The sequence below is a fragment of the Vigna unguiculata genome, chromosome 10 (genome assembly GCF_037176805.1).
Source record: "Vigna unguiculata cultivar grain cowpea cultivar isolate G323 ecotype 2 chromosome 10, ASM3717680v1, whole genome shotgun sequence".
Classification (NCBI taxonomy): Eukaryota; Viridiplantae; Streptophyta; class Magnoliopsida; order Fabales; family Fabaceae; genus Vigna; species Vigna unguiculata.
The window spans coordinates 41,068,645-41,095,870 of record NC_140801.1 but is presented as its reverse complement, the minus strand read 5'-3'; the positions used below and the strand labels follow the sequence as shown (position 1 = coordinate 41,095,870).

Below are 27,226 nucleotides of genomic sequence, written 5' to 3'. Positions count from 1 at the left end.
ATTGGGAATTTTATTTATTTAAAATTTGAAGATAATATTCATTATTATTGTTTTATTACATCTTTGTTTTTTCTTTGATTTTTAATCGTTTCACCCATTCTTGATAATTTAAAGAAAATAATTATTAATATTATTCATAAATTTAAAAATATTTATAAAACAAACAAAAAACAGAATTTTATATGTTATCTCATTTAAAAGAAACACAATTCTTTTTCGTTAACTTAGCCTTTATTTTGAAATAAAAATACTTGTCTGAATTAATTTTCTATGTTTTCTTTCTAATTTTATTTTGAGTTTGGAAACCATTAGATTGGGAAAAAAGAATGAGAAGTTTTTCAAAATTTTATTGACTAGGACATTAGAGATGACTATTTAAGGTTATATAAGTAGCAGTAGATCTTGATTAATAATTTTGGGATAAAATAATATATATTAAATGTAATTTGAATAATTAACTTTCATGCAAAGTTATTAGGGTTTATTCTTTACACATATATTACATCTCTCTTAGTTATATGTGAATGAATAAATATATGAATTAAGTGCATCTTACTTAATTTTCAGCAATATTAGTCCTGTCTTTACTTTCATCAAGGAGAGTGAAGGATGTAACCACGGAATAAAGGATCAAGGACGCTTCGTTTTTTATGAAGCTCTAACACGTCCAAAGTTAAATGAAGAAATTAAAAGAAAATAAAAATAATATAATTTAACAAATGATTTGGTAATAATTTAATTTAAAATACTTTGAAATAGTATGATTAATGTTACTAATTGTATTCAAGTTATTATTATTTTTTTGATAATTCAATTCTTAAAAATATATAAATATATTTTTAAAAAATATATTATATATAAATTAATATTGACTTCAACTCTTAGGTGTATAAATTTGTTCTAACCTCATTCTACAATTTATAGTTTGAAATTTCCATTATAATTTCATCTTTAAAAACACTTCGTAGAGTTGAAGAAGATACGTGCATTTAAATTATTTTACATTACACAAAACATAAAATTTTCTACTTTCTAAAATCAATTTAACACTGTCCCAAAAATAATTATTTAACTAAATTTAGTACAAAATAAGGAAACAATCATCTAACAAATTTTATTTTAAATTATTATTATTATTTTATTATTATTATTATTATTATTATTATTATTGTCGTCGTCTAGGTGACAATACTAACCAACCACTAAGTTTTTATTCAATAGTTTATATAACATGAGTAAATTATTCATTATATTCCTCTCCTTTTGTTTGGGCAAATAATTGATGTACTTATTAAAGAAGGTATTCATTTATAAGAGTATGAACTAAGTCAAACACAAAGTTTAAATTTAACTTGTACAAAAATAAATATTATTCATATTTAACTTATTTATTTAGAAGACTCAAATTCAAATGGCTAAAACTTTTGAAGTTTGGATTTAACTTGTTAGTTTATTTATAACCTCTTTTTTTTTTCTTTATACCCGCGACATTTGAAGCTAATAAGTTTGGATTTATTGATAATATATTGTGTGGTCCAGAATTGAAGTTCAACCTTCAGCATAATCAGTCACGGAACTTAGTAGAACCAGAAGGGGCCTTAACCCTTCTCCCCCAATTTTTTTTTTATATTAATTTATATATAATTTTTTTAACTTTAATATATTTTTATATATTTTATATATTTGGTATTTTAAAAAATTTTATACATCTATATAAAAGTATTAGTATTTTTAATTTTTTTATAATCGATTTTTAAATGTGATTAATTATCATGTATTATTTTTTTAGTAATTATATTTCACAATTTTTTATTGAACTATGATAAATTATTGTTTAGTTTTAATTTTTTTTAAAATAGATATATTGATGAAAAATAAAAGAACAGCTTTATTTTTTAAAGTGATAAATGGAAAATTATTTGTGAAGATGAAAACATGACAATACAATTATATATAATGAAAGTTTGTAAAAACTTATTGAATCAATATATTCACATTAATAAAATAAATGATGAATTTTTTGCCAACAATATGGTTATATACATTGAAGAAGAAAAAAAAAAGTTAAAAATTTTAATATTGATTCAATTATATGAGTTAAAATATCTAAAGAAATAAAAGACAATCCTTCATATATATATATATATATATATATATATATATATATATATATATATATATATATATATATATATATATATATATTAATTTTTGTTGCATCAGTAAATTTAAATATGTAAATCTTGAATATATTATTTTGACTTTTTCAAATATATCGTTTAAGATCTGTCACTAAATATAATAATTAAAATTTAAATTAGTTTTTTATAGCATTATTTGAAATATAAATTGGTAGTGTGTCTGTTCCTCCTTTAGCATTAGAATAAGAAAACTCCAAACTCAAATATCAAAAACCACCAAAAGGTAGAAGAATTTGCAGGAGCAATTTGTTCATATCAGAAAACCATTTTGTCTTCTTCTTTACTTGTGAAAGTGAAAAGAGTGAATAATATATTGCAAATACTTTGTGCTTTATGATCTGTATGTATTAGAATATTACATATATGATCTGTATGAATAAAATAATACTACTTCCTTTCTTCTTTTTTCTTTTTTTTTTCTTGTCTCACTGTACTATTCTATATGGATAAGTTTTCATGTTTTTCTATAGACTTGCAATATGCTATCTGAGGGAGTTCATTTTTCTCCACTCCTAATATTGTATTTGTCTCTCTTGTCATCTTCTATAATCTGTTGAAGGCTTTTTCTTATTTTCTTTTACATTGTATTTTCTTGATCTAAGTTATTTAGTTCTTTCTTTATATGGAATATTAATTAGTGATATATAAAGTGCAATGAATTAATCATAGAATCATTTTAAAACATACTATTTTTATTAAGAAAAAAAAGTTGGCTATAAGTTTTTTATATTGCAATTCAACGAAAAAAGAAGTTATTATTTTAGAACAAAGACACGAAAGATGTATTGTTATGAAAAGTAATTAGAATTTATTGATAGAGATTGTTAAATTCCTAGTATCCTAACTCAAAGTGCAATTTATATGAATAATATGTTTGTTTGAGAAAATTTGAGAGAAAGATTATTTGAAGGGAATCGTTTTATGATATTATATTTACTATAAGAAATACATTATATTAGTATGAACAGGAATCTCAACATGAGCATCTTCGAATGTATTAGCTCAGTCAACATAAACATATATGTAATTCTGAGAATCCCATATTGTAAGTAAAAATCTACACCTGAAAGTGAAAATAATTTATTGAAGTAAGTAATCAAGTTGTTTATCTTAGTTGATTATAATTTTGTATTCCTACTAAAACTTGCATCATAACTATCATCTTTAGTATCAAACAATGGACATTTTGCTATCTCAACACAAGTCTCATACGTAAATGAATTTGGACAAGAATTAAAAGTAAAAGTATCACTCAAATCACTAAAATCAGTTAATTCAAAATCCAAAAAATTATCATCTCTTATTATAAAGTATATCTTTATTAATAGTAAAATCTAAAATACCATCAATTGAAAGAATATTATGAACAGATTCAACAACATCTTTAGTAATATCAATATATCCATCAATAGATATATCATTAATCTTACATTAAAATATCTTTCTGGCCCCAATTTCTATCAAGTTTTTTCAAATAAGTCCTAATTTTGATTTCGCATTCAAATAGGTCCCAATTTTCGTCAATTTTGTTCAACTTGGTCCTTTTTTGCTAACACCGTTTAAATCATTAACGACCATGAACAGTGACTACCACGTGTCATTTTGTGGTTTTTATGAATTTTTTTGAATTTTTATTTTTATTTTTATTTTAATTTATTTTAATTTTTTTTAAATGTGCACGTGTCAACCCAGTAGCGTGTCACGTGTCATTTCGTGGTTTTTTTGAATTTTTTTATTATTTTTTTACTTTTTTGAATTTTTTTGATTTGTTTTTAAAAAAATTTTAAAATGTCCACGTGTCAACCCAGTAGTGCGCCACGTGTCAAACTCAATGTTCTATATTCAATTTTGTCTCTATGTTTATTATTTTTGTTCAATTGAGTCTCAATTTTTGTTAAAATCAACCAATTTGGTCCATCTCCAAATTGAAACTAAATTTAATTTTTATATTAAAATTTACATTTTTTATTAAATATTTTTATATAATATATTAAAATTCACATCATTATAACTTTGATATAAAAATTAAATTTGATCACATCTTTGATAGGGACCAAATTGGTTAATGTTAACAAAAATTGGAACTAAATTGAACAAAAATAACAAATATAGGAACCAAATTGAATATAGAACATTGACTTTGACACGTGGCACACTACTGGGTTGACACGTGGACATTAAAATTTTTAAAAAAAAAAATTCAATTTTTTTTTTTAAAAAAAATAAAAAAAAACCACGAAGTGACGTGTGGCACGCTACTGGGTTGACACTTGTATATTTTAAAAAAAATTTAAAAAAAAACTTAAAAAAAAAATTAAAAAATTAAAAAATTTTAAAAAACCACGAAGTGACACGTGACAGTCACTGTTCATGGTCGTTAATAATTTAATCGGTGTTAGCAAAAAAGGACCAATTGAACAAAATTGACGAAAATTAGGACCTATTTGAACACAAAACCAAAATTATAACTTATTTGAAAAAACTTGATGAAAATTGGAAAAAAAAAAAGTATTTTAACCTTAATCTTATTATGAACATTCTCTCGATATATAACAAGTACAACATCATCTTTCTACATTAACATCCACATGGGCAACAATTGGTAAGGCAAATTATTGTTGTTGAGATTCCTGCAAAGACTGATAAAAAATAATCAAAGTATAGCATGAGGGATATTCATAATATGATACAAAAATTAAACCGTAAGGCTTGTTCATATGAGGTTGCTAGAAATATAAAACATCATTCATTTGAAAGTTACTTTGTTGATTATTTTTGTAATGGGAAATTATTCTCACACGAGAATGAAAATTTGTTTTGCATTAAGAAAAACTAAAACAAATTATAAATTAGAAAATAATTAAAATAAAATAAAAAGTCAAATTATGTACGGTAAAAAATATTGTTAGCAAAATATGAACAAATTAAATTATGCAAACTTAAATAAGAATTTATAAAGTAAAATTCAAATTGAATTTCCCGACAATAGTTCCAAATTTGATAAGTTATTGTTGGAACTTATTAAATAGATGTTAATATAGAAAGAGTTAAGTCATCCCAAATTTTATTCCAATGAATCCTATACAAAACTTCACTTATAACAAATATGCAATGAGGTGTTAGAAATATATACAAAATTAGGGGGTGGATAAGTTGATTTTCCATCTTTTTCATAGTTGAATTCTTCGTTGGCTATAAATAATTATCATTCGGTCAAATTTCAAGTTAATCAAATAATTCATTAATTAAATTCTTAAGTTTCTTACATATTCAAATAACTCATTAATTAATTCATATAAGTAGGATTCTCATTTTAGTTTTGCACGCATAATCCAGAAAATATAAAATTTTATCTATTCTTAAACCTCTTATTGTTAAGCAAACGAGTATATAAGATAGAAATAACCAATCGGTTCTATAATTCAAAAAAGACTCTAATCACTTTATCCATTACTATAATCCAAGTATGATTACAATGTTATTCATATTATACATGTGTCAGCAAATAGTGTAAATCCTATACCTTTCACTTAAACAAAAGGTTATTAAAAGTTTAAAACAAGTTATAATTAAAGACATAAGACTGAAAAATTGCAGTTCAAAACAATCCAAAAGCAGAGATTAGAACTAAAAAAGAATAGATGAAAAAAAAACTATATTGGAATAACTTGGAAGAACAATATTTTAATTGCACAACATCAAAATTCAATATGATATTACAAGAGAATCAACCAAAAAGGATTAGTGTTCCATGTAGAAGACCACCCCAAAACATGAAGGGAGTGTTGGACACTGATAGAGGAATTGATTGATGGATGAAGGAATAAATGAGAGCCTTTTAAAGCCTTCTAATGGTATCCTTTTATAGAGTTTTGGATAGACCTCAACTGTAGTTTTGTTGAAGATCCAAGAGTACTGATTTCATTTTAGTTGTTAATTTGGGTTATGTTGTTGTAGATATTTGCTTATAGATTTTGTGTAGAGATTTAAGGTCTAGAGATTAAGTTTATAGAACTATATTATCTTCAAGATTATCTCCAAGATTATTCCCAAGATTTTCTCCAAAAATATCCTCAAGTTTATCTCCAAGAATATATATATATATATATATATATATATATATATATATATATATATATATATATATATATATATATATATATATACTTTAAAGATTTAGGGACTTTAATCTTGTTAATATTTATTAGTATTTTATTGAATAATAATATTTTATCTCATACTACAAAATACATGAAATATGTTCAAAACAATAATCAAGATCAACAAATTCAAGTGAAAAGCCCAAGCTCAAAACTGTAAACATCGTTAGGCGTAGATCCAAGCTCGTTGGACAAAGAGGCACTGAGTGCCAACCACCTTGCACTAGGATCAATGGGGCTAAGCACCAACTCCCTAGGGTTGAACAGGTTGAGCACAAACTCCTTGGGGCTGAATGACACTCAGTTGCTTCTTGTTTTATCCTTTATCTTCATATATTTTAAGAGCACTTTATCTTCTTTATCAAGTGGGGTAACTTATCTCTTATAACACTAGGAATTGTCTAAATTTGTTTTGTCTATGATGGTGCTTTTAGACGATTCATCTTTGCACCTTCGAATGATGATTTATAAGCTTATTCTATCTTCAACTACACAAACACACATTATAATGTTTAATAAAAGCTAATGTTTTCATACTAAAAGCTTATTTTACTTCTTTGAAATAAACCCTGGTTAAAACAACATATTTTATGCACAATGATTATCTAAGAAAATCAAGTTTGAGTGGTGCTTAATGAGTGCATAAATATGAACTCATCATATACTCATTTGCATCCTACAAAGATTTTGGCTTTAAGAAACTTTGTCAAATCCCAAGTTTTATTCTTTATAAGGCATTGATATACCTCATGCATAACCACATTCCACTTGTTAGGATCTGCAAAAAGTGATTTCCTTACAATATGCATGGTTCAAACAACGATTCCATTTTGATGTAACAGTTAAAACAAAAGGCACCACCTCATCAAGCATGTACCTCATAGAGGTAGGTTTGGTTATCTTGGTATACCTTTGCATTACAATTGGTTGTTGCATTGGATGATCTCATCTTCAAACTTTAATTGGTGCAAGTGTAGATAAACCCCTTGTGAATCTCTTTCAATGTAACTAGATGATGCTTCAGATGATTGCTTTAGTGTCTAAATGACAAAATCATTTATATCCACCTATCAGAGAATCCATTCACACTTACTTGAACTTCGTCATACTTTAATAGAGAAAATTAGTCTCTACTTACAGTCACCCTTTATGGATGAAAAGATTCTAAACTTTTTTGTTCTTGGTTAATAGCCTAGAAGAACCTCATTCTTGAGTTTGGGTTCTAATTTACTATTGTCTACATAGTAGTATGCAATTCAACTAAACACTTTCAACAATAACTAGTTTGTTGGCTTACCAGACCATACCTTAATAGGAATATCGAATCCATCAATCATAGACAAAAATGCGGGAAAATTTAAACATTTATTACATCTGAAAATAACTTAAATCCATAATTTGAAAACTCAATTATGATATCCAAGTCTGGTAACAAGAGTTTACAAAATTATTCCAAAATCATAAAACATCAAAACTCTGAGAAACTTTCTCCCAATCTAGCCCCGCTCCGGTGCTACGCCTCACCAGATCCACCTGCAACATCATTTGCTCCAGTATACCGCGTACACGATCATCGCCAAACACAAGCACATAGGGTGAACTTACAATAACACAAAAACAAACACACACACACACACACACACACACACACACACACACATATATATATATATATATATATATATATATATATATATATATATATATACACTAGATAAATAATACAAGTACGCCAAAGGAATTCCTATCCTTTGGTTCCACATCACATGGCCACCACCATGTTACCCGTGTTCTACGTTTTTTGATGAATTCCTCGAGATGTCTTGTTGCCACACCTATAAGCCACAACTGATAGAGCACGTGCGGGAAACCATGCTATAGACCACACTCCGTAACACCAGGTAGAGTTCCCAATACGAATAACATTCGTAACGTCCCAAGACTACCAAACTCGTCAACTTAATACTAAGGAGGGCAATCTAACTGGACCCATCCGTACGCGCCACCACACGCACACTCACATCGGCAACACTTGCCAACCCAAGCCACAATTCAAGAGTTCCTCGTGTTCAGCTGCCATCCCGAGCCACAACTCAAGAGATGTCATTCTGAGCCATAACTCAAGGAATGCCACGTACTTAACTCCTATCTCGAGCTACAACTCAAGAGATACATTCTGAGCCACAACTCAAGGAACACCAACAAGCCAACCTTCGAGATATCACCAAAGCCTTGTAGACCACGCACATCCAAAACAAGCAAAACATCATTCATACCTCTGTATTATCGCCTGGCGCAGCTCACAAGTCGTCAGGCGCTACACGCTTTTAAATCGCCTGGCGGGGGACACGTGTTGCTAGGCGCCAAGCGCCTCTGGATCCTTTGCCTGCAGTTATCGCCTGGCGGATCAACCATTACCGCCATGCGCCACGCCTCTCTGCCGCTCTCTAAAACTGTAACTATCGCCTGGCAATTCCAAACCTGCCGCCAGGCGCTGCACCAGTAATGCATGGTTAACTGGTTTGGCACACTCTTAACTAGGTTCCACCCCTTTAGTCCTGTAATTTCACACATCCAGGTTACTGAATCCTTTTATATATGTGTCTAAATGGATATATATATATATATATATATATATATATATATATATATATATATACCCCTATACAATATCCACCATCATTCACAACTTATAACTACGATATTCTTCAATTTCCCTTAAGGATGCAACCCCATCTAGGCTGAAAACAAATCAGTGGCACTCAACCATTTGAATTGTCATTTCTTTGCACGTTAAAAGTACCTACTATGCCTACCCACTAGTATAGACACTACCTCAAGGAATCCCCCTTTGAATCATGTTATTGGTCATCCTTAGCAACATTCATCCTTAAGTTAGTCGTAGACTTTCTATAACTATTAGGAACACAACATCTCTCTTAGTTACAATCACTACTGATGCGACTCCCGTCATGCTATTGTCCAATCCATCTCCATACTTAAACATCTTCTATGATTTCCCACTCTTAATTCCATAAGTCATAAAATCTTGTCCCATTACCAAACTGATCCCTTTGTATATCTTCCATCACTATTATATTCACTACTAAGTACACCTCCTCACAGCTCCCCAACCTACCCCTGCCAAGTCAACCAGCAGTTGCTGGTCAACCATCGTCACCTGGCGGCAAATTGCATCCTGCCAGGCGGTGCATCAGTTTCTGGAAATTTCCAGATTTTGTTACACATGCCACAGGCACCATAATGTTCCAAAACCCATTCTTCTGCCTAATTCCACAATCCAATAATGCAATCATGCTTTCAAATACTATAATTTTCCCTTTTAAGTGCGAATATAAGAATTCATCACAACTTTCTATATTAATAAATATGTAATTTCAAATCCCAATTTTTCTATGCCCTAAATGATCGTTCATAGACTATTTCTCCAATTAGCACTAATTAAACATATTCTGAATCATTCTTAATACTCCGTAATCCACCCTTATATAGACTCCCTTCTTTACCGAATAAAATCATTCCAGAACACCAAAAACATGAAAATCGAGTCAATCTCACTCGCGTCGCTTGACGGGTGTTCATCACCGCCAGGCCATTGAAACAAAACCCAGAAACTGGGTGACAGATAATACGCCGCCTGGCGGTAAGGATCATGCCGCTAGGCGGTTCCGCTTCAGGAACCCAAAAACAACACAGAAACAACATGAGTCGCCTAACGACTTTGAATGCTTGCCAGGCGATTTTTGGAAAATTTCTAGAAACCCAGAATTTCAAACGTGACAGGAATGATTCATGCATATACATACTATACATAAAGAAATTTGCCTCTGCCCTTTCTCATTCATGTCAAATAAAATTTTGGCAAAAAAGAAATTTTAATTTAGGTCTACCAAGGTTCGAACCCATAACCATGCCAATGTCAAATCAATGCACAACCATTCAACCAATTCATGTTTTGTGATAATTCCTATAATTCTAGGATTATACTTTCACTCATCATGATTCGACACATTATTAAAATAATAACAAATTAAATAGCACATAAATGGCATACATAGGACTTGAACCCAAATCTTCTCACCCAATCAAGTACTCTCAACAATTTGAACTAGTACTTTTCCATGTAATAATCAATATTTAATGTCATAAAGATTCTCACTACCCGCATTTTTTAATTAATTATTTTTGCGGGTCTTACATATTCTAAGGATTAAAATTAAAAAAAAACATACAGTTCTATGAACATTGCACTTAAGATAAGCATCATAGAGTTTCTCTGTTGAGAGAAGATAGGTATTTCTTCTCTATCAATAATGACTATTCAAGGATGACTTGAATATTCACAATAAAGTAAAAATCTAAAACTTTCGCTTAGTTCAAACATTGGTCTAATTTTATGCTTAATCAAACTAACAAGAATGTTAAACATCTAATGATAGATAATGAGTTGGAATTCTAATTTAAAGAGTTTTACAACCTTTATAAAGATGAAGGTATATAGAGATAAAGGTATATTAAATTGTTTTTCTTTATTTTTTATTTTACTATTTAAATTCGTAATATTCAGACAGGATGTTATATAATATCTAAGATTAATTTTTCTCATAATATTTATTTTATGATAAATATTTATTTTAGTAATTTTAAAATAAAAGTAAAGTTTCATACTAACAAAGACAATGACGAAAATGATTTGAAATGATCGTTTAAGCTTTTGTATGATAAACATATAAACCATTAACGAGGGTACATTACTCTAAAGACAAAAATATAAGCTTAAATCTTTAAGGAATTATAACAATAGAAACTTTTTAGAGTCGGGTGAGCTCGAAGACAAAGACGGGTCGATCTTACCTGACAACCAACACGAGTCAGCAGGTTCGATGACTCACACGAGTTTGACGGGCCAAACGACCTAGAGGTGTCGAGCGAGCTTGACAACCTAGACGTGTTGAGCGGGCCTGACAACCCAGACGTGTCGGGCAAGCCCAACGACCTAATCGACCCATTGACCCGACAAGCCTGACCGACCCGATGACCTAGTCAGGCCCAACCAGTCCGACGATCTAGACGAGCCCGACAACCTTGCTAGCCCATCGACACAAACTTGCCAGATGTGCCCGATGGCACAAACAACCCGACAACCTAGATGGGTTGGACGGACTCGACAACCTAGACGGGTCCGACCAACCCGAGGACCTAGGCGGGCCCGACTGACCCGATGACCCAAACGGGCTTGACCGGCTTGTCGACCTAGACGGATCCAACGACCTAGACGTGCCCGACCGACCTAATAACCTAGCCGGTTTGGGCCAACCGAACGACACAAACTGGTCAGGTAGACCCAATGACACAAACGGACCCAACGACCCAGATGGGTCAAGTGGGCTTGACAACCTAGTGGGACCAAGCCTGGCCAATGACCTAGATGGACCGAGTTGGGTCGGGTGGTGCACAACCGGTAGGTATGGGTCGTCAGGCTTGTCTGGATCATCGGGCCGAGCCAGCCTGTATGAGTTTTTTGGTCGGCCCGACTCGTCTAGGTCGACGGGTCAGACCAATTCGGTTTGGTAGTCAGGTTAGCCCAACCCATCTGGGTCGTCGAGCCCGTTTCCAAATTTATCATGAACTCAAAACATAATTAAGCCTAAAATAAATATTTTAAAAATTAAATTTTATCTCACCAGAAATTCAATTGTTTCTTTCAAACAAGAAATTGAAATGTAAGGTATTTTAATTTCTTTATCCAAACAAATTATTTAAAAAATGAAGGGATTTAATTGCAAACAATTAAATACAAAGTATTTCAATTTCTAAGCAAAATACTTTATCCAAAAAAGTTAAGGAATTATAACAATAGAAACTTTTTGCGAGCATCACAACCAAAGTCATTTTAATTAACTATTTAAAAATTAACAAAAAATAATAAAAATTATAATGATCAAATTAGGGACTTTTTTTTTAAATAACCATACCCATATTCTTAAATATATATATATATATATATATATATATATATATATATATATATATATATATATATATATATATTCATTTAAAATTTTAATACAATGTTTCGAAATTTCTATTTAATTAACATCGAGCAGGGGAAATTTATTCAATATTAATTTATTATGAGAAATATAAACTTGAAATTTTAATATATGAACTTCCGAATCAATCATTTTAATTTATGATCAAATTTCTCCTATTCACATTGATGCAGAACCGCAACGTAAACATTGAAATTAAAATTGAGACAAAGCAACCATTTTTGCTACATATTATTTATCAGGTAATAATTAGTATCTGTTTTTTTTAATTTGTTCGAAAAATAGTTGATAAACAAAATCATTCTTTTTGGAACTTAAATGGCACTCTTTCAAAATAAAGAAAATCATGTAAAACACTGCCATCACACAATCATGGTCTTTGACATTCAGTGAGAGTTATCAGGAGCACATAGTTACAAGCACATGGATTTTAGTTCAGATAGAAATATCAGGAGTAGAACTTAAAGCAATAAGCACTCCATAAATATAATAGAACTCTTCTCCTATGATTAAGAGTCAGAAATCAAAGGTACTTCTTCCATGATTGAAGCTTCATTGTTGCTAATTGCAGTGGAAGCTGGGCAAACATGTAATGTAGTGCATATATCTGTTGTTTTCAGGTACTTCTCTGCTTTGACAATAATCAAAGGTCCATATTCAAATACCATCCTCTTGCACTGCAACAAAAATTCTCCATTAGAAAAAACCTTGGACAAGAGGAAATAATTGATCATGAAAGTTATATATATATATATATATATATATATATATATATATATATATATATATATATATATGACTAGACAATTTCTTTATATTGTCAATGCATATACTAAGAAGACATTTTTTATTTTATTTTTTAATTAGAGTTTAATCTTGGTAATTTATAATAAAAGTTCATGTTAAAGGTTATAGATTACCAAAATTAAAAACAAATATGAATGCAGAAACAGTACTAAAAACACTTCAAGGAGTGAAAATAAATTTTATCCATTACTAATTATTGTTATAAGACTTTAGGCGATCTTAACCTTCTTTCATGAGATTTATATATTTTCAACTCTGTTGCGGCCCCACAAAAAGAAAAGTTTATCCAGTTCCAAGAGTACAAAATTATTTCATTTGTTTGGTTGGACTATCCTTTGGATGGTGAAGTGAGAATAATGTCACCAATTTGCACACAAGAGCTCAATTATTGGCTAGGTCAGGAGGTTGACAGCGGAGATAAACCATTAAATGAAAATACCTGTGGGCAAAAACTGTGGTTGCAAAATTTTCTTTTGCCAAGACCAGTATAAAAATTTGAAAAATCCTTTTTTGGATTCATAGGAAAGGATAGATTCAATGCAACAAGGTGTTTAAGAATACAACGTAATTTAGTAAATAAGAGAGTGAAAGAAAGATAGAATTTTCTTACCTTCTTTGACAACTGATCCATAGAATTGCATGCTTTCAACAGTGCCTCCATTATCTCAAGCTGACATATTAAATAGTTAGTTTCATAAGCAACAAAAGGTGACAAAAACGTCGAGTAGCAGAGTGGGGTCAAAACAACAATATTAGAAGGCTTTCAAGGAAAAAATAGAAACCTAGTAAAGTATATATGACAGGGACTTAGGTATAATGCATATGTAACTTTCATATTAAGTAAAAAATATTAAGTGACCTAGTTTTCCTCTCTTAGCAACTAGTTTTTAAGGGAGGGTTTTATGAGTGCTCGGGTGTTTAACAGTGTATGCTACAAGAATAAAAATTAAAGCACATGTAACATTCAGACTTAAATTATTTCTGAGGGTAATGCAGATTTTTCCTGGTACATCTGCAAGCCACAGCCACGTCCTTCACAAATGACCACTATATTTTCAATTTCAAACATTGATAATTCGTTTCTTATTCTTTTTTATATCTATCCTTCTCATAACAAAAACAGGACAAAAATGCACATTATATATTAATGTGCTTGTGCATAAAAACCTACACGCTGCATTGACCATAATCAATTTCTTTCTTCTGTTTCACTGCAAACCATCCAAGCAAAAGAAAAAGGAAAGAAAATTCTAATTTGAAACAGTATAAAAAGTATGCAACAAACCCTTATGTGACAAGAAGGAGCAGAAAATTCTCATGGGGATAAGATAAACTTTGATGAGAAATGTTACAAACACACTCTTTTTAAAACATTTACTTAAATATATTACTTTTTATTTATTAAAATTTATTGGAAATTAAAAATACAATGGATATTTTTTGTCTTCTTTAGTAATTTTTATTATGATTTTGTAGTCTTGATTAAATTTTAAATAATATTACAGAGTGTGTTCGTAAGTAACACAGGCTAAATTACTAACCTTGGTGTCAGGATCATTCAACTTAACCAGTATGGCTGAAACAGTATCTTTGCAAGAGTCACAGGTATTTCCTTGAACTTGTGAGGAAATATTTGCAGATTGGCAGAGGTGGACCTGTCTGCAGAGTTCTTTAGGCAGAACTGATGCGATTTCTGAGAAGAAACGTGGGGCATAATGATCCACCAATTCAATGCACTGTGAAATACAGAACAAATATATATTATTAAATATAAAGTCTAACAAGCTCTGACTCATTACATTGAACCATACATTCCTAAGTTGTTGTTTTAGGAATCAACACTTTTTTCAGAGAAGAACAATGAAAAGAAAATCAAACTTCCTTGTTTCAACAAATGTACAAAAAATGTTAGAAAATAGAACTCTCCTTTCCATCGGTTTATTCTAGTTACAACTTACAAGTCTCTCAAATCTCATAAACTCCCGCTCTTTTTCATCTAATAAAGGGCTCCTTTCTGTTAACTAACTCTTAGCTGTAAAAACTACCGATTCTTAGTTTTTCTTTTTAAACGTGCTCCTATGATAAACCTGCAATCATGTCTTGTCATCAACTAGCTGTTCTTGCTCCTGTCTAACAGTCTGTCCAATTATTATGTCTTAAATCACTATTTTATTTCACAATTTTCGCCGAACAAAGTCCACAAACAACTAGGTTGTGTTTTTGTAAGGAACCTAGAAACAAACTACAAGAAAATAATGCTGAACATTGTGTCGAATATTGTTGATTATCAACAAAGAAGAGAATTATCTTCAAAAGTTCTCCTTTTTACAATAGAGAAAATGCTCAATTTAATAATGCTAACTAACAAATCTGAGTGAATTTTATCCCCTTCAACCAACCTATTTTCATATCTATGCTAATTCCTCCCTCCATCTATGTAACTATCTGCCAAGTCTCATTATGTTTGAAAAAAGAGATTAGTCCATTATGCTAACTATTAGTCCATCCTCTTTCCTTATGTACTAACGGTTATTCTGTTTATGAGAAGTAAAATATGTATAATTATCATATTTGTAAGCAAAACAGATTTAGGAAAAGAGACCAACCTGCTGTTTGAAAGAGAGCATCTGATAACATTTATCGTGAAGTGCATCAATAATCTCTCTTTGATTCTCTTTATCATTTAGATAATCAAGGACCTCTGTGGTATATTCCTCACAAAGTTCACAGGCATCTGATTTCCTGTTGACTTCTGCATGCAAAATATGTCCGCAACATGAATCAGTACCGAAGCTGCATTAGTATTTTAAAATCATACCCGTTCTTTAACAGAAATTATTTACACAATATGTTTACCAAGTAGCATTTTTGCTTCAGAAGTCTAATAAGAACTAGACATAGCAGTTACATTTTTGAGAAATTGGAATCTTTACTACTATAACTTATCAAAAGTGCCTGAATATGAAAACTTCACCCATAGTTCTTACATCAATTTATCTAAAAGAAAGGGATATTTGTAAATTGACACACATTTGTAAGGCTTATGGAAAGGAACGTTAGGATTGGTCTTCCTTTCCCATCAAATGAACACAAAAGACCTCTACAAATTGATCAAAGCAATTCAATAAGCCATGCTTGATTAGCATAAGAAATATATACAATCTGAAATAAGATGAAAGTGTATTTGAATAATCTTCTTCGTAAACACTTACAAAAGAACAAAAATAAAAACAAAACGAGTTTCTCAATAAGGCAAAATAGCTTATATGTTAATTTGTAAAAAAATTCTTACTTTTCTTTTTCCTAAAATACTTGCAACAAGTTTATCAAAATAAACCCTCTGGAGGAATATGTAACTATGTTCTATGCATCTCACCGAGCATGACAACAGAAAGCAAAAGGATGATAAAAAGTTAGTCTAAAAATCTTACCGCCGTAGTTTGCCAGTTCTCTTGCATCGCAAACCCAAGCAGCACCCAACAAAAACAGAAACAAAAGCCCCATTCTTCCGTCCATGATCCCTGTGACAAACACTTCAAAAACCAATGGTAAATTCCACCAGAAAAAAAAAATAGACAGAAGCTAACGGTTACAGAGATACACACGTATACAGAATTAATCTTCAACTGAAGCGAATATATGCAGCATCAACATATATTTTCAACAACCTTATCAATTAAATATTCATTATGTAGAGATTAGCAATAATACAAATATGCAACGTATATAAACCATAATACAATAAGTGGCATAACAATAATGTCGAACCAACGAAGATAACTGCAGAAAATAAATCAGTTTGAATTGCATGATCATAAAAACAAAAAGACATTTATATTATTATGTTTGTATGTATTGAATTAAAAGCCATAGAGATGAATGCATAACAAAGATGAAAAATTGAGGAGGCAATTATGATAAGAAAAAACGTTAATTATAACGAACGACATAGGAATGAAGAAGGAAGATTGCCTGTTGTGGAAGAAATTAGGGCAACGTCTTAAAGAAATGTGTCAGGTGCAACTACGAGGGTCTGGAGAAGGGAAAGGTCACACAAAAGTTATGATTCCTATCACGTTTATAATTTACTTTTAGTTATTTATAATTTACCTTTTCACCTTTCTAATCGGCTATATCAGTTTTGAAAAAAAGTAAAAATCCAAATCAATGGCTATTAATTTTGTATTTAGAAATTCTTTGTTCGATCCCTTTATTTTAGTTTAAAATTTAAATATGAAGTCAGTTCAAGTTAAACACTTTGGTTTGGATTATATCAATTTTGAATTTTAGTTTGTTAGAAATATATTACATAAATAGTGAATTACTTAAACTGAATAACTCACCAAAGAAATTTAAAATGTCAAAAGTGAGTGATAATGTCAACATGTCATTAATAGCATTTTTATTTGATTTTTATTTTAACATATTTAACACAAATGAATATTTAGTACAATTAAATGTTACATAAATGGATTACAAATTGGGTTCAACTCAAATACGTTTAAAAACATAATCGAAATTGATTGAGTTTACACATTACTTGTATTCATAAACATTCATAAGGTAAAGTATTATATTTTCAAGAATCACATACTTAAAAATATTATGTTGAGAAATATTTTAAAACGTATTCGGTTAAATTTTTACTTTAATTAGTATATTTTTAAAGTTTAAAATTTTAAAATTAACTGAACCAAAAATGAAAGTTATATGCGGGTTAAAAGAATAATTTACCACATCCTAATAATGAAGAATAGAAAAAACTCGCATAGTAACTATTTTCCGAGAAATCAACAATAAAAACAATTAACACTTCCGCAAAGGTTCAATTACTTAAGCATCATCCTAATATAATAAATAGCTATTTAGATGTGTCATTAAAAATAATTCACTGATGAAAATTCATTAATAAATTTAAGTACTTTCATAATTATATCTATATACCTCCATTAAATAAATAGTTGCTAAAAGATTGTTTTTATTTTAAAAATATTTCCATTAATAAATTTATGCTATGTGATATTCCATAAATACATATAAGAAACTGGTATTTTAGATACATATTCCACAAATATTTCTAACCATATAAAATTTAAATAAATATTTTTCAGTATGGAAATCATAATTTAGTTTAGCAATACTTAATTTATATGATAACACTGACATTTTAAATTACGGATAATATAAAATAAAATAAAATTGAAGTTAGGACCTAAACCCTAATATGATTGAAGATGATATTATAGTTTTAGAGTCTCATTACTCTTATATCTTCCGAGTGAATTCCCTAGAAAGTTCATAAACATGTCAACACGTGTAATGTTAAAAGGGAGAAAAAAACAGAACAACCTCAGGCATATCAGAAATATAACATCAGCTTACAAGAGTCAAATTGACATAAATCATCTCTACAAGTGGCATCACAATAGATGGAAACATTAGTTAATATACAAGGAGAGGTAAAAGAATGCAACAGACAATAATCTACTCAAGCAGGCACAATAAGTGGATGATACACTGATATGGGAAAGATCGAAGATGCAAACATGAGTTTTTCAGCACTAGATGATGATCAAGAAAGCCATCAATCACCTCAAGTTCAGTGTTGGCTTCTTCTTCTTTTGCTGCTTAGTCAAAAGAAGAGAGAATCTACCAAATCCAAATTTCTTTCTCTTTGCAGAAAACGGCTTCTGAACATTTTCCTTCTCAGCTTGGAAGGATGATGCATCTGCATTTTCTCTTCCTAGCATCTGACCAAGAGAAACCTTCCGTTTCACCGACACTCTTTCTCCAACCATAGCTCCACCTTCACACTCTTCTGGCATCATCAACTTTCTACTCAATATTTGCCCTATAGACAGTGTTGGCTTCAGAACTGGTTTCACCTCATCATGTACCAGATTCAACCCGTTCACATCGAGTAACCGAGATTCCTTCCGGTGGTGAGAAGGGTAAGCATTTTTAAACTTGGTCGAGTTATGTATGGAGGACCGCCGTCTGTGTCCGTCGGACCGCCACTTCCTTAACGCCTCTTCAACTGCTAACTTTCCCAGATTTGCAGCCTCCACCCTTTCTAGAGCTTCCTCAAGGGCCTTCTTGCTGGTTTTAACTTCCTCTGTGGCTTCCTCTACCTTCATAAGTGTTTGATAAAACACAAATAAGAGAAAGTTTGAAGAATTGAAGTATGAGAACGAGTTATCAGACAAAAATACAAAGGAAAAATTCAAACATAGGATAAATGTATCTCTAACAACCTTTTTCACAATGTCCATTTTTGAAACATTTGCTTCATCAACTAGAAGCATAGCATCTACAACTCTCTTCTTAGAATGTTCCTCGGCCTCCCGCGCCTTGCAGGTCAGTGCAGCATACTCTTCAAACGAAAGGGTAATTCCATCATGCTTCTGTATGAATTCTCCAGGTGAATTATCATTATGAGATAAAGCTTTCATCTCTGCAAGTGCAGCTGCTTCTGCTGCTCTAGCAGCTTCCTTTATTTTTCGAGCAGCAACCAACCTGATTTCAGCAGTTTTTATCATAGCTTTTGTCTGTTCAATCTCAGACATTGCTTTCGAGACTTCCGATTTCGCAGCTTCTCCCATTCTCTTGAAATTCTCTGCTTCAGAACTCAACCGATGGAGCTCTTTTGTAATATCTGAAGGGTTATCCAAACCAGCATCTTTTGCCACTACCAGTTTTAGCTTTGTCTGGTTTAGCTCTTCCTCCAGACAGCATATCTTTGAAGAGTTCTGAGTTAACCTCTCCCGTGTCTTCTCAAGAGATAATCTTTCCTTCTCTAACTTCTTATTGAGTGATTCAACAGAAGCGCGAACATCGGCAATATCGCTTGTGGTTCTGTTCAGGTTCAGTTTTGCTTGCTCCAATTCCTTTAATATTAAACCTGGTGCTGATGAATGATATTGGACACCACCTTCCTTCAAATCCTGAACAACATTATTCACTTGGTTTTTCTTATCTTCTTTAGCAGAAGACATATCATTGCACACACTCGTTTGGAAATTCAATTTCGCTTCAGATTCTTCTTTCTGCAACTTCGATTTCAAATTCTCCACAAGCCTTTTGGTACTTTCCAACTCTTTCAAGACATCGAGAGTTTCCCTTTCTTTCACGATCAGCTCTTTCTCCAATAAAGCAGCATGATCCTCCAGTTTTCCAGGATCAAGCTCTTCTGTGTGAGTGTGATGCAGCTAAAAAGAGAAGAAGAGAGAAACTTTAATTGTGAAATTAACTCAATACAAATGCCGAAATATAACTCGAAAACATCATAAAAAAGCATTAAAAAAAACTGCATTTAAGTTGTCCTTATCTAAACAGAAAAAAGCCACGAAAATGTTACACTGGAAAAAATATAATCCAGCTAAGATATCTTATGCATGACCTTCATAGTCATGGCGAAGGGTTCTTCTTACTTAGCAGCTGCTAGCACACTACCCGAAAATAAATAAATAAACAAACAAACGGAAAAAAAAACATGCAAATGATTTGAACTTTAATATCATCTACTTCTCACATTTAGTGAAGATTCACAATTTATAATATTTTACTTTAGATCACTGCCCTTCAGATCCAAACCAAAGTCTACTCAGCAGAACAAAAATGGTTACGCACAATAAAAACAACAACAGTAAAAATAACAAATCCCCATTTCTTATCACGACACCATAGACAACAGAGTTGGCAGAAGCAAAAACAACACACGAAACCATTTTCTTCGAAATGTTCAAAACCAGAAAAGGTCGAAGCTTTTCCTTTGTGCAATGCGGTTACTACACGAATCACAGCTTCAAAGCAAAAAGACGCTGATGGGTTGTTACCTCAGGCGCGAAATGCTTATTGCCAAGACCATTGAGAATGGGTTTCCAATACCCAACGCCGCCGAACCGCGAGACGGCTTCCCTCACCGATTCGAACGGCGCCGATGTATCGATCTCCGCCCTGAAACCCGATTCAGGCCGGTTCGCCGCCGTGTCGGAAACTTCCATGTGAAAGACTGGAAAAAAGTGAAAAAACAACGGAAGTAATGACAACAATAATTATAACAATAAAACGACAAGGAAGGGTTGGTGTTTTGGCGATTGTAGAAGTAAACATGGGAACTAAATAGTTAACAGAAACAAACGGTGTGTTGTTCTTAGTTTGCCGTGAGCTGACACCGAAGTCTTTGCCTTGATTTTCGAAACTGGGTGGGACCGGGGCCCGCCACACTTCTCAAGCGCAGACTCTTGTCTGTCAACGGTAACAAACGATGTGTCTCGGCTTAAATACTATACTATTATTAATTTATTAGATTTAAATACGTACCTTATCAAATTTAAAATGTAAAGTGTATTCAGGTTGCATAAACTATACGTAAAGAGCGTGATGAAATTAGAATAAAGACTCCAAGATTAGGGTGTTATTAGGCCCACTGGGATTTGGACGGTGATTTTTGAGGTTATTCATTATAATATTAAAAATGTAACTTTTTTTTTTTAATTTTAAATACAATGATACAATTAAATTATTGAATAAAAAAAGCATATCACTAAAAGCAATAAAAGTTTAATGCTGTATATAATATATGAAAATAAAAAATTTATATAAATAACTTATATTGTATGAATAAAAATTCAGGTGTTGTCATGTGTGTTCTTAATTAAAATAGTTATTATAATAAAAAATTATAAAAAAATATTTACCATAACCGGAAAAATAGAAATAAAAATGTAAAAAAAGTTTAAATCTAGATAGCTATAGAAAAGAATATTTTCTTTATACTAGGATTGAAGTATAGACTTATGAAAATACAATTGTATGTATGACTATGTTTTATATATTTTTATAGTATAGAATATATTTAATACTAATAAATCATGAATTAATTTGTATACTGGCTATGATAGACTTCCAATCTAATATTAAGATAATGTAATGAGTTTGTAATTTTTTTTAGGACGTTACTTAACTTTATCATTCATAATTCATAATTCATGTAGATTGATTCTTAGATTAGGTTTGCAATGTGTTTCTTTATATTTCATGTTTCACCTCAATTGTTTTAGTGGATCGTAACCATAGTCCATGAGCACAACCACGTGGCTTTGGGGAAATTTTCATTTTAGAGTAACCTTTGAAAGCAAGAGAAAAAAAAAAAAAGTATGACATAAATATAATTTACAACATATAAGCAAAACCTAAAATTACTTATCATTTGCACTAATAACATAGCAGGAAAAGAAAAAAATACTCATCATTCATGCATCCAAGCTCAGCATGATTGCCCAATTTACTTTATAATAATTCATAAAGTGGGGATTTGATAGTGACCAAAAACATTCTAATTGATATCATTCAATTGTTGAATCAAGTAGTAAGGAACAATGATATATAGTCCAGTCAAATTTCTTAAAAAATTTTAAAATTATTTATCATAATTCAATTGTTGTCACTTCATTTCTAGCTTTGATCAGAGGTGTCTCAAATTTCTTCAATAAATCTTAAAAGATCTGGTGAAGATTAGGGAGGATCTTCGCTATAAACTCAAGATGTGCTTTGATGAATGTAAATAGAAAATGAAAAAGTTGGGTTCAGATTTTATCATGTTTTATCTTAAAATTAGTGAGCATTATGCATGCTATATGCATATGTTTAGCACTATGTTATAGGTATTCATAATTCTCGAGCCTTACATTATGCATTAAACTTTGATATTAAAAGAAAAAAAATTTAAAAGCAAAATATTTATTAATAACTCAATTCACCCTTCGTCATCTTGGTTTTTGTCTTACGCAAACATTTCGTTATGCGATTCTAATAATATAATATCACTTTTTTTTATTGAACATAAGTACTTTACTTTTGTAATAAGTGTATTAGTTTATGAATGTGTTAAACAAAAATGTTTATAAATAATCATCTCCATTTTCTCTTCCAAATATGTTCACGCTAAGTATCATTATGAACTTTGACATCTTAGTTGACATCTCAAAGTCCATCAATCATTTGTCATGACATAAAAAATTATTAAAAGAAAAAAGAAAAAAAAAATGAATACAAAGCATTGGGTAACCACACCAAACCTATGATAATAATAGCACTTCATGAAACAACCTATTATGAAAAACTGTAAATAAATACATGAAGGTAAAATGTTAACCATTTATATTGTTTGCTAGGGATAAAAGTCAAATTATATAACTTATCAACACAATGATTTCCCTCATGAAAAACATGAGAAACTTTGAATTGCATATGCTTACAAAAATGCAAACACCAACATCATCTCTCTCTAAAACTCTAAGGAAACACTCATTCATCTAAGAAACTATGACAAACTAAAGTAGAATCACTCTCCAACCAAAGTCTCTAAAAGCTTTCCCTCCAAGCATGCTCCAAAGTATAAATGATCTTTGTAAAATCGAAATAAATAGAAGTCTACACTCCTAACAAAGCTGAAAAACTATCTACATATTCACCTCGACTTTCTCTAAAAATATTAGTACATGTAGATAAACCACAACAACCCCCAGTTGCACCATCAATATTCACCTTAAGCCAATTAGTAGATAAAACTTGTCATATTAGATATGTAAATGAAACCACCATACTCTCCCTAGTTTGAATATTGAAAAATTTTACTCACATGCTTATTAGATTTATTCATAGTCACACACACCAATTTCCTATTAATTAAAAAAATAGCAAAAGTAAAAGCAATTGGATCCTAAAATATATTGTGGTTTCTCATCCTTCAATTCATCCAAATAATCATAGTAATGACAACCACTTTAATCTGATTAAATAAAGGACTACAAAAAGACTTTATAAACTGAACAACCAAATCCAAAGAGTAAAATTACTAATCTTGAAAAATATCCTTCAACCATTCTCACAATCACATAATAATAGACTCTCTTAATCTCAATACTTTTTCTTATGCCTTTAATTTTATATTTGGTAAACCATTTAGTGTTTAAAATGATTTTTATTTGTGAAATTTTTATATATGATACCAAACAAACTAAATTGGATTTTCAAACTATGGAGGTTGTTGTATAGTTAAAGCAATCTCTAATAAGAAATTTGACCGGTTCATCGTCTCTCATGTGTGCAATAAAAGTTCTTATAATGTACGTGATTAGATGTTTATATTTTATGTAGACAATAGGTGAACATATAGAAGTTGAAGTCTCTTGTAAGCAACGAATATGAATGAAAGATTTGAGAGTTGGCGGTTGAATTTTGGGCATGGATTAGGCAAGATTGTGATTATAAGAATCTACTTTTAGGCCAACAAGAATACATTCAAAAACTCCCTAACCGTTTTGACACGAGTTGTGTCAAGATACATGACAATTTGTTAACGTCATCTATTCTTCTATATGTAACCATTACTACCTGTTTAAAATTTGAGAAGAAATACGGAACTCATGTTAGTTATACTAGTGCAGTGGGAATTCTAATATGTATATGATGTGCACTAGAGTAGACCTTGTCCAAATAATTAGTTTAATATATATATATATATATATATATATATATATATATATATATATATATATAAACACTCAATGTACTTTTAATTAAATCTTAAGATATTGTATACGATAATAGTGATAATCATAAGTTTGATAGAAAATTTAATCATATAAATTAAAAAAATAATAAAACTTATAATGTTATTATATTTGAAATATATCAAATAATTATAAAATAATTTAAATCTTTTATCTGAATTACACACGACAAAAAACAAATTATTATTAAAGAGATAGTTTTAACTTTAAATTTAGCTTATTTGATTTATGAATTAGGTAATAAGTTCACGACTTAATTAACAAACGGAGTCTCATAGATGTTTCAAATCAATTTTTGACACTTTTGTAAATAGTGGTGGAGCAAGGAAAAAAAAAGTACCACACAAAATAGTGAAAGAAGAGGGAGAGACTTGACTTGTATTGTAAAAGCGAGGATAAATTACGCATTACTATTTATGTATAAGAAATGTGACAAAAAAGAAAAAGAGAGAGATTTGACTTTTGCAATGAAAAAAATGAAAAAAAAATTGAGAAAATACACTTTATCCTTTTCCTTTATACTTTAGAGCTTTGCATTGCTCATCATACACCTATCAACTTTCTTCCTGCACCCCATCAAATATTCCGAATTTTTTTTTCTAGGATAAGAGTGAGTGAGTCTCTTCAGAAAAAAAAAAAATCGGAATGTGATTTAATGCTTTCCAAAAAATAAAATCCAGAATGATGAGGTGCAGGAAGTAACAGACTTCCCTTAATTACTTTTGTATTGGGCCTGGTCCATGTATGGAAGCTTGATGCATCAATTAGAAAGTAAATAAAATATAAGGCTTTATCTTTCTGCGTCTCAATAATTTATAATTGCACTCATATAATTTTTAAAATGGAAATTTTATTATTTGTAAAAGTACCTTTTAAATTATGTGTTCCAAAAATCTTCTAGAATTAGTTATTCTGGAATTCTTGAATTTCACACACTTTTTGAATATATGAAATACATTTAGAATGAACAATTTAAAATAAAATTGTTAGAATAAGTTTTTTAAAACATATATTTTTTAATTAGCGAAAGTAAAAATATATAGACTAATAGAACACTAAGATACTCTAACTCATATAATCTCAAAGTATGTATAAATGACTAAATCTCATACATTAGTTATAAAATAGTAGTATGTATAGTATAAATATTACACCTTATAAATATACAAGTTTCTACTCACAAGGCATGTCATATTAAACTTGAGGTAGCAATCTAAGAAGCGAACTATGTGTGTGTATTGTATCTGGGTGAAAATACCACTAAAATCGTGACCTTTGTGTTTGACTTCACTCATTGGCTGCATACCTTGTAATAGAAAAAGAAGTGCAACCTCTTGATTTCCTTAGCAGGTCTTACTTCATAGGTAATCCTTCAATATCATGTCATGTACTCCTTCATAAGACCTTGTATATAACTTATGCAGACATACTAAAACACCTGCATACATTGAGCACATATGTAATAAACATAATCCCTACCACATTTTTAAGTCTCTATACTTAGCCTTACCCATACTTGTTCTCTAAGCAATCTTTACATCAATCCTTATTGTACAATCATCAAACATGTTACGAGACTCATACACCAATCAGGATATGTGAAATTAGCCTTTGGGATTTTATGTATTATCCAAGCCCAAACCTTTGGTTGCGCTAAAGTAAACACTTCCTTTGCATCTTGTACCCAAGTGTCACCCTCATACACCTCCACATCTTGTTTCCTTTATTATTCAGTTGTAATAAACTAAACTGCAAGGTGTTGTTGTGGAGCATGGTAATGTAGAGAGCTTACACCGATCCATATGTAACACATATTCCATACTTTGCTTGAAAACTTGCATCTAAAGAACAAATGGCCCAGTGTTTCTTTGCATTGACTGCAAAAAGCGCAAGTTGTACTCCCAATTACCACCCTTCGACAACCTAAATTTTCTCTTGTAAAGTAGAATGCATATGGTAACACTTTAACTTTCCAAAGTTATTGCTCATAGAAGTTTGCATTTTCTCCCACAACACTATTTTGTAGTAACTTATATGTATGTTGATAGTACATTCCTATCATTCACCACCCTTCCAAGTCCACTATTGACACCATTGACATGAATCATGTCTATGGTTTGCAAGAATTTTGTTACATGTTCTAGTTCCCATTCAAACCATGCTCTTCTCCACTCCAAATTCCATTCCCATCTATTTTCTTTCTAGATGCCTATATCTCTTATGCAAGCATCCTTAAAATTTGAGTTGTTAAAAGTTCTTGGAAAATGTGTTTCAGAGGCACCTCACCCACCCAATTATTCTCTTAGAATTTAATTTTTTTCATTTGTGCCTATTTTTCAAATGACATTGTTTTCAACCTACCTACTTGCTCTCCCGCCACTACACACCTTCCTTAGATTCTTCCACCA

General features: G+C 30.6%; 2 protein-coding genes across 2 annotated transcripts; both read right to left on the bottom strand.

Moving 5' to 3' along the window:
- Positions 1-12,797: 12,797 nt before the first annotated feature.
- Positions 12,798-17,335, bottom strand: LOC114166284 (uncharacterized). Its single transcript, XM_028050999.2, has 6 exons — positions 17,215-17,335; positions 16,674-16,763; positions 15,849-15,994; positions 14,784-14,978; positions 13,853-13,912; positions 12,798-13,112 (listed from the first exon to the last, which is right to left on the bottom strand). The coding sequence occupies exons 2-6, from the start codon at positions 16,756-16,758 to the stop codon at positions 12,945-12,947; spliced, it is 654 nt and encodes a 217-aa protein (XP_027906800.2). The 5' UTR covers positions 16,759-16,763; positions 17,215-17,335; the 3' UTR covers positions 12,798-12,944.
- A 1,264-nt stretch (positions 17,336-18,599) lies between these two features.
- LOC114165725 (weak chloroplast movement under blue light protein (DUF827)) lies at positions 18,600-21,400 on the bottom strand. The gene is made up of 4 exons (XM_028050301.2): positions 21,383-21,400; positions 21,078-21,253; positions 19,497-20,450; positions 18,600-19,373 (listed from the first exon to the last, which is right to left on the bottom strand). Exons 2-4 carry the CDS (start codon positions 21,243-21,245, stop codon positions 18,831-18,833), a joined length of 1,665 nt encoding a protein of 554 aa, XP_027906102.2. The 5' UTR covers positions 21,246-21,253; positions 21,383-21,400; the 3' UTR covers positions 18,600-18,830.
- Between the last annotated feature and the right edge of the window lie 5,826 nt (positions 21,401-27,226).